Source organism: Cherax quadricarinatus, chromosome 36 (genome assembly GCF_038502225.1).
Source record: "Cherax quadricarinatus isolate ZL_2023a chromosome 36, ASM3850222v1, whole genome shotgun sequence".
Classification (NCBI taxonomy): domain Eukaryota; kingdom Metazoa; phylum Arthropoda; class Malacostraca; order Decapoda; family Parastacidae; genus Cherax; species Cherax quadricarinatus.
Genome location: NC_091327.1, coordinates 27,856,240 through 27,865,894, shown reverse-complemented (window position 1 = coordinate 27,865,894; position 9,655 = coordinate 27,856,240). Strand labels below are relative to the sequence as shown.

Here is a 9,655-nt window from a genome sequence, read left to right as displayed (position 1 = left end):
GGAACCTCCGTCATGTTTTGGGACTTTTCATATTGTCTGGAAAACTTACGTATTTTTTAATGGCTTTTATGTTTTGGTGAGTTCCGTGTTTTTTTTTTTTTTTTTTGGGGGGGGGGCGTGTCTGTGTTGTTTCAGGGACACCTGTGTTGTTGTGGGAAATTCAGTGTAAACGGGAAACAAAATGAATACTTTAAGGCGAGGAAATACCATCATCCAAACTCATGGAGTGATGATGATCCTGAAGATGATGATGAAGAAGATGGCTTTTAATATCATATATAGTTGACATAGATGTGGTTGTTTGGATACAAGTGGATTAGTGCCCGTGCAGTGTACAAGTGAATGTGTGCCTGAATATGGTGAGCATGTGAATATTTGTGGATGTGAATGGGTGTGAAGGATTATGTACTTGCGAATACGGGTGAATATGTGTGTTAAGAATATGAATGTATGGGGATTTGCATGTATGTAGTGTAGTGTACCTGTGAATGTGCGTTTGCAGATGCCTGTGAATTAGAATGCCTGTGGCTCTTCTAAACACGTGAATGTCTGTGGAGGGGGTGCAGATGTGAATGGGCCTGAATATGTAGGATATGTATACATGTGAATGGGAGTGGATGTTGCTTACATGAGACATGGATGATACCTTGTCCACAATTTCTTTAATATATGAAAGAAGGAAATAACTTAAGCACTGACATTGATCATGCATAGTTCCTTTCTATAACTGTGAAGGCAGGCAAACGGGAATCTAATAATTATAGAGAAATAAATCGATTGGTTATACCAGGAAATTTTTATTAGAATTTGGGATGCGGAGGAATATTGTGGACTTAGGATGGTAATGGGATCTGAGGATTAAGTTCTTATTTTGAAGCATGTAAAATAGCAGTTCTGTGATAAGGAAAGGGGGCTATATGTTGCATTTAGGGATTTATAGGCTGGATAGGGAAAAGAGAATGACTAGGCTTCATGAGGAGAATGAAACTTGAAGCATTTAGGAGAAGATAAAAATATTTTCCGTTAAAAGTGTGCCTAAAGTATTTCCCGTTTTCTACACTTTAATGACCCACTTTACTTGACAGTGTTGTATGTCTTATGTTTAGATTTGGACTGTAAAAAAAATAATTTTATGGATGTTTTGGTATTTCAAAACTTATGATAGTAAATCATTTGATAAATAGTGTTTGTAAATAATTCGGTAAATAATGTTAGGAAATAACTGGGTAAATTAAAATGAAACTATTTTGAAATGTAGAGGCTATGTAGCTGGGATAAAATCTACCGCAGAACACCAGAAACATGAACGAGCACGTGAAAAACATCAAAACACTGAAAGCCAATAATAAAGGTCATATCACTTAAAACAAGAGAGCAGTTAGTTTATATTTTATGCTAAACTGCATCTGACTACAGATGCCAAAATAAATTATCACAGCTGCTAAAGAGATCTAAAATGACCCTTGCAAACAGTAGGTGATACCGAAATGCATTCCTTCCATCTATGATATATTTTCATGACTTGAAAATATTGTGTACGAGTGCTGTTTCATTCATTCCAAGACACTAGCTACAACATGGTCACAAAGAGGATGAGGGGAAATTAAAAACATTGGAACAACTGGTAAAAATATATACCTGTATCGATATAACTGGAGTGTATGGAAGTGGTTTCCATATCTGAGTTTATATTATAATCGATTTTCTTTGATTTAATGTCTAACCTATTGGTTAATACCTCTCATGATAACATTATGACAAACACAGTTTCTCACATAATTTCACTACTTAGTGCCAATAAACATGGATGATTTCATAAGTATAACATCATATAAGGTGCAGAATCTATTTTAGAGATAATTCAAAATAAGAACATACAAGAACCCAGTAAGTAAGGGTTTAAAAAACAAAAGGGGGAGGGCATAGGATGAACAATTTCTCGTGGGTCACATATCTATTGTATTCAGATGTGCTTACAATTACAAGGTGATAATTTTCTCTGGCAAACAGGACGAGGGTGGTGAAGAATGGTAATGAATTTTGTTCTGTTCTAAGACCTAAGGGGTATACACAAATAACCCGCACATAGAAGAGAGGAGCTTACGACGACGTTTCAGCCCAACTTGGACCATTTACAAAGTCACACTAACGAGAAGTAGAGCAGGACGGGTATATATAGGCAGGAAGAGGTAGTGGTAGTAGTAGTAGTAGTAATAAATGGTCCAAGTCAGACCGAAACGTCGTCGTAAGCTCCTCTCTTCTATGTGCGGGTTATTTGTGTATCGTTCCAGTCACGGTATTGTGCCTTTTTTGTTACCTTAGGGGTATAATGCAATAATCGCGACCAAGTAATGCAAAACAACAATTCACCTCCTCCCGTGGTTTTTTGCACTTAGAGGTATGACTGAAATTTCAATAGTATGTTAATACCAACATGATAGAGTAAACGACTTGTGCTTCTAAACATCTTTAACTCGTTTTATAGGGGCTTTTAATGAATTCTATTTCTAACTCTACCTGGATCTCTAATGAAGAATGCTGCTCTGTCTGAATTCCTGTGCCTTTATATTAATTTGCAGCTTAGCTCCTGCAACACTTGAGAGTTACGGCACTACTGCAGGGTTTACGTGATTCCTCACAAAATTGTGATTTTGCTTACATATATGAAATCCTTAAAGACCTAGACATCATATCTAAAAAAAAGAAATACATGAAGAAAAAAGCAAAACTTTACAACTAACGCATAAATTAAAAACGAAAACTGGACGTCCTTAGGGTTCGACTTGATTTCTGAATTTTTTTCTTTTTCTCTCTCTCTCTCTCACGATTTGATGATGGTTCAGGATGGACCAAGTTTACATTTCCAATTTGTGCATTTGTTGAGAACACATTCTCTTTTCGCATACTTATGTGAAACGCGAAATCCGTATAGGTCATTCAGCGCAAGGAAAGTCAGATACTCGATCCACCGCCAAAAAGACAGAATTATTCATTACAGGATCCATACATATATATATATATATATATATATATATATATATATATATATATATATATATATATATATATATATATATATATATATATATATATATATATATATATATATATATATATATATATATATACATAATTTAAAGAAATAATAGCCTCTGGGAAGAGACTGAGAAGTCAAGGCAAAAAAATCTCGGTCGTATTGGTTCGAGCATTTTTTTTTTCTTACGACCCCTTCGTTTCACATGTTCTTGCATGTTTGAGTTATCTATAAAATAGATTGCATACACTACGTATTTTACTTATATTATTTCATTTCTTATTAGTAACTGAGAACAATGTTTAAATAAACATGGTATTATTCTTAATTATAAGATGTTGGGTTATCAATAATATTCATAAAAATGCTGGGTGTATAATAATTAAATTCTGTCAAATACAAGCTTTACAACAATCTTTATGGGATAACTTATAATTATTATACTCTATAACAGTTAACCAAGTTATACAATATATGGGGATCATAAAGTATACAGTTATCTTGATAATTTCACAATAACGTTAAAGTATATGATAGAGAAATCACTATTGACAAAAACTTGTACCCAGTATCATTATCACACTGTTCCAGCTCAAGAGGCTCTCTAGTAAGTTGTTAGGATACCAAGCCTAAGGATACAGCAGCATATTGCCGAAGAGAATTAACAGGTGCAGAGCAAGCTTTTTTTGTGCAATGTTTCGCTCATTGACTTGATAAAGCTCTATACGGAGCGATACATTGCCCCAATAAAAACTTGTTCTGCTCTTGTAATTTTTCTTCAGCCTTTTATCGAAAAATTTCGTATACAGTTACCTTCATTGTGCTTAAAAGTTTGACAACAATCTCCGTCGTCTGTATTAATTGTACTTTTTAACATGTCACTATATAGAACATACCAAGACAATTTTGTTAGCTTTGTCTCACGTCTGAGGCTATCAGTACTCAGGTCAATAAAAATATTGTTTATCAGGGACAGTGAATTATATCTCTCCTTATTCAGGATGTATATAACCAGGTTGTGCTGAGGATGTTTATATACGATCCAAATCCAAAATTTATCTCAAAATAATAAAGCCCTACTGAATCTGTTAAAAGTAACTTTTATATATATATATATATATATATATATATATATATATATATATATATATATATATATATATATATATATATATATATATATATATATATATATATATATATATATATATATATAGCACCATCTATAACAATATCTTCTACCAAAAAACAAACGTCTATTCAAGAGGCGAGAGAATCTTCTCAAATGTTGAGATATTTACTCATGTGATGAGCTATCTACTCAGATGATGACACGGCTTTATCACGTGGTGAAAATATCTATTCAGAAAATGAGACTATTTTCTCAGATAATGAAAATATGAGCTCAGAGGATGAAAATATCTATACCGAAAACAACCTGGTTTAAATATCTACTCAAGTGACGAAAAGAGCTATCAAGGGCCATGGGATGAGAATATCTACTTAGATGATGGAAATATCTACTCAGGCGATGAGATTAATTATTACCAAAAAAACATATGACGAGAATACCTACTCAGGTGAGAGTACATTTATCACCAAAGACCAGGTGATGGGATAATCTAATCAGGAAATGGGAATATCTGTACGAAGGACTAGGCAATGGAATATCTTCTCGGGTGATGAAAAAATCTAACAGGATTACCTGGTGATGAAAATATCAACAATGAACAATCAGGTGATGAGAATTTCAACAATATGAGATTTTACTGTCATCCAAGGTCATTCAGCTGCAATTTTAATGCAATCGCAAACAGGTGATCTTAACAATGGGCTGCCATTGATACCTTCTATCTTGACTCAGAGAATTCTCCCCCTGTCTGTTGCTATCTAGCAACATTGCAAGCTGCTGACGACGCACAAGATTGCGAAAGATCTAGAGCTAAAGATTTCCTTCCCATGTGCCTTGTTTTGTATATATATATATATATATATATATATATATATACATATATATATATATATATATATATATATATATATATATATATATATATGTATATATATATATATATATATATATATATATATATGTGTGTGTGTGTACTCACCTAATTGTACTCACCTAATTGTGGTTGCAGGGGTCGAGACTCAGCTCCTGGCCCCGCCTTTTCACTGGATCCTCTCTCTCTCTGCTTCCTGAGCTTTGTCATACCTCTTCTTAAAACTATGTATGGTTCCTGCCTCCACTACTTCACTTGCTAGGCTATTCCACTTGCTGACAACTCTATGACTGAAGAAATACTTCCTAACGTCCCTGTGACTCGTCTGAGTCTTCAGCTTCCAGTTGTGACCCCTTGTCCCTGTGTCCCCTCTCTGGAATATCCTATCTCTGTCCACCTTGTCTATTCCCCGCAGTATCTTGTATGTCGTTATCATGTCTCCCCTGACCCTTCTGTCCTCCAGTGTCGTCAGTCCGATTTCCCTTAACCTTTCCTCGTACGACATTCCCTTGAGCTCTGGGACTAGCCTTGTTGCAAACCATTTTGTCCTAGGCACATGTCGATTAGACATGTGTGTGTGTGTGTGTGTGTGTGTGTGTGTGTGTGTGTGTGTGTGTGTGTGTGTGTGTTTGTCGCGCCGAATATGTAAAACTGGTCAATTAGCAAGAACTCATTTAAAATTAACTCCTTTCGAAAAATTTTCTCTTATACGTTTAAAGATATATTTTTTTCATTAATGTTAATGTAAAAATTTTTAATTAGAAAACTTACCTAACCTTGTTATAACAAGAGCAATTTATTTTAGCCTAACCCAACTCAATATATTTTAGATTTGTTACAGTAATTTAATATTTAACAAACACAATGAAATATATTTTTTTTCGTTAGGTTCAGAATGATTTGGGCGAAATTACTGCATACACAAATTTTCGCTTGTCCTAAATGGCAAGATGAGCGTTGCTATTTAAGCCAAGATCGCGCATATATATATATATATATATATATATATATATATATATATATATATATATATATATATATATATATATATATATATATATATATATATAAAAGCACCTTTAGTTCTTTAGTTGAAGGATATATTCTTAATTCTACCTCTAGTTGATGGATATCATTCTTAACAGCACCGTAAGTTGATAGACAGTATTTCTATGAGCACCATTAGTTGAAGCAGAATGTTTATTTTTATAACAGCATGCATAACTGAGTAATGATATTTTATTATGACCCTTAATTGATGATGGAAAATATTTTTAGCATTATTCATGAATGATGGATTATTTTTTTTAGCATCCTTAGTTTATGAATAACATTTTACTTGAGGGACAACATTTATAATCAAAAAAGGCTGCTGACTATTCACCAAGAGATAAATGTTTTATTGTTAAGAATGATAATGAAAGTGAATGAGTAATAAATAATTAAGAATACATGTTTATATTTTTTGAACGTCTATATCTATCTACTTATCTATCTAGCTATATATCCTAGAATGCTAATACTAAAAAAAACATTAAACAATAAGGTGAAACTCATGGAACCTCGTTAAATTTTGGAAGGATTGTAACATCCGAGTCCATGTCGCACCAAGATCTTGGACTAGTAAAAATCTCTATTGTCTTAGAAAATCCTAACCCACCTAACCCATATATAGTTGGAAATTGTACTGAAGAAAATTTTTAAGAGTAAAAAGAGTAAAAAAATAAGTATTACAATTTATTCTCTATGGGCAATACACGTTTTTCAAGCTTAAATATCTTAAACATCAGTGATACATAGGTATCTAAAATGTTTCGTGAGCACAGTTTTATATATATATATATATATATATATATATATATATATATATATATATATATATATATATATATATATATATATATATATATATATATAATACTAGAGGAATTTAAACACCCAAGTCTCTAGTACTCACAAACTCAAGCTCTTTAAACTGCATATTAGTTCAAAGTTATCACAAGCCTTAATATTGTTATGACGTAAATGTTCACCATTTTTGCACCTCGTATGCAATACAAAATTATCAAAAATCTTTGTGAAATTTATGTCAATAGTTTGTTTATGACATCTTGTGTTTCTGGTAAAAAAAAATCCTACATTATCAGATTTTTTTTTTCATTTGTTTTCTTCCCTAAGAGGTTTTTTCACACATGAAATTTGGCAGACTGTCATTGCTTTGAGTTTGTCACAGATTCTTGCTAATACATTAAACTGAATAGAAAACACATTCATTGAGTTTATCAATGACTGAAATTTTAACCTTTGGTTCATCTGTTTTTACCGTTTTCAGTCTTGCCAAACGTGACTTCTTACTTTGTGTTTTCTCACTGTCTTGTTCTATTTGTTCTTTGTTATCCGTATTACAAGAAGAGACGTCTTTTATGTCTTCTTGATGGAGCTCTGCGTTTAACTCACTCTGTTCACTTACAGAACGCAAAAGAACCCCACTTCTCCTGCCAAAAGTCATCTGTCGTAGATTTTTGGAAGAAGAGTCACATTCACTGGGCGTTTTCCACATATGAAGAGAGAAATCTCGAGACTGGGGGGACTGTGATCTGCCATTTGTTGCGTCACTTGTTTTGTAAAACTTCGAAGTGGTATTGAGATCTTCGTCATCTGGACCCTCAAAAATTTTCTCCATAATTTCCACTTCATCTTCCTTGTTTTCTTTCACCTTGAGGCTCTTATTTCCCTTACTGAGGAAGTTAAAGCTAGAGGTCAAAGAAGCTAAATCGTTTTGAGTCATAGGAAACCCAGTGAGGGAACCCCTCCTTGTGCCAATCATGCTTTGCTTTTGAGTAAATGATGGTGATTTTGCACTCGGATTTCCCTTGGAGCTGCTAGAAACTGTTAGTTTGTTAGATGATGTAACTTTGTTAGTAGACGCTGTTAGTTTGGTGGAAGAGGCGATTTGTTTGTCTTGCTTTGCTAACCTGTTGGTGAGGTAGAGGCGGCCATTTTTAAAAGCTGATGTGAGGGATCGATCTCTGTTGACGAGGGTACAGCGTCGACCACTCTGCCATCCTGCAAGATTAATATTTATGTTACCTTATTAGTTAGTTACGATTCAGGTCTACCGACTGCATGCCGGCAGTTCATCGGAACACTAACAATCAACAATACGTAAAACTCTTGAACAGGGATTAAAATTAAACTATTGTTTATATAAACAGAGATATACACCTTTCTGTGTATGTCCTTTTATCTTGCCTAGTGTTCTACAAGACCACATTTTGTATTATTACGTTATTTAATGTACTGCTGTATAATCTCAAATAGGCTGAGGTAATACAGCATTGTTAATTTAATTAATGCACTAATGCACTGCTATGTTAAGTATTACGCTGCTATTTTCCAAGTATAGTGATAAATATTTTTAAATAATGATAAAAGAGAAACAGAAACCTAACACTACAGTGAATATTACTTTGATATACCGTATGTATCATCTGCATCAGTAAAATAAATACAATTACACAAAATCAATATTGCATTAAAAGGGAAATAAATTTAATTAAGCTATTCAGAGTTTTCTGTTTTCAAGACATATACTGAGGAAACGCTTCGCTACAGATAGCTTCTTCGGTTCTAGGACTGAAGAAGGTGCTTGTAGCGAAATGTTTCTTCGATGTCTTGAACGCTGCATGTGCGTCATTACATACCCTCGGTATCACCAGTCTACTATCAGCTATCTATATCATATTTGCCCTTATATATCATATTTGCCCTTATTTCCGCCAGTGACTGATTCACCTTCAGCACAAAATGAGTAAAAGCAATAAAATATATCATCCAAACAATGAAATAGACAGAGAATTATAAAAAAAAAAAAATTAACAATGTTCTACACTAGAACTGTCATGGGAGACAAACAAACTGCCCAGCTCTAGTCCTTCAATAACACACGAAAGAGAAAGGCTTTGTTGATGTTACACACACACACAACAAACTTTATAAAGTCATTAATACGACTCGGTTACCATTTACAGAGACTGAAACGATGTTATAATAAAAGCTTATTTTACTCATATGACTTTTATTCATATTGACACATTACCCCCTGTATCTTGGGTAAGACTAAAGGATTTATTAACAAAAGTGCATGATGAAAATCCGTCTACACAACTGCACTTCAAAAGTAAATCATAATTTGGAACTAAGCTTATTCCCATCCAGGTACACAGAAGATGCATGCTCAGTTACTCATAAATGGCTACACACTCAGTTACACTGAAATAGACTCACACTCAGTTACACTGAAATAGACTCACACTCAGTTACACTTAAATAGATTCACACTCAGTTACACTGAAATAGACTCACACTCAGTTACACTGAAATAGACTCACACTCAGTTACACTGAAATAGACTCACACTCAGTTACACTGAAATAGATTCACACTCAGTTACACTGAAATAGACTCACACTCAGTTACACTGAAATAGACTCACAGTTACACTGAAACAGACTCACACTCAGTTACACTGAAATAGACTCACAGTTACACTGAAACAGAGCCCTTTAAACTTACATTATAATTTATCCTGAAATTGAGAAAATCTTAAAATTTATTT

At 33.5% G+C, this 9,655-nt stretch overlaps 1 protein-coding gene across 5 annotated transcripts in view; it reads right to left on the bottom strand.

The window, feature by feature from the left end:
• Positions 1-9,655, bottom strand: part of LOC128691397 (uncharacterized) — a 216,061-nt gene that overhangs the window by 7,356 nt on the left and 199,050 nt on the right. For 3 of the 5 annotated variants that reach the window (XM_070091594.1, XM_070091596.1, XM_070091598.1), the window contains one exon: positions 7,018-8,103. In XM_070091594.1, the coding sequence (XP_069947695.1) occupies positions 7,286-8,103 (818 nt within the window). In that variant the 3' untranslated portion in view covers positions 7,018-7,285. Of the gene's footprint in view, positions 1-7,014; positions 8,104-9,655 lie in introns of those variants that run through there. The other 2 variants (XM_070091599.1, XM_070091597.1) reach the window with 2 other exon arrangements.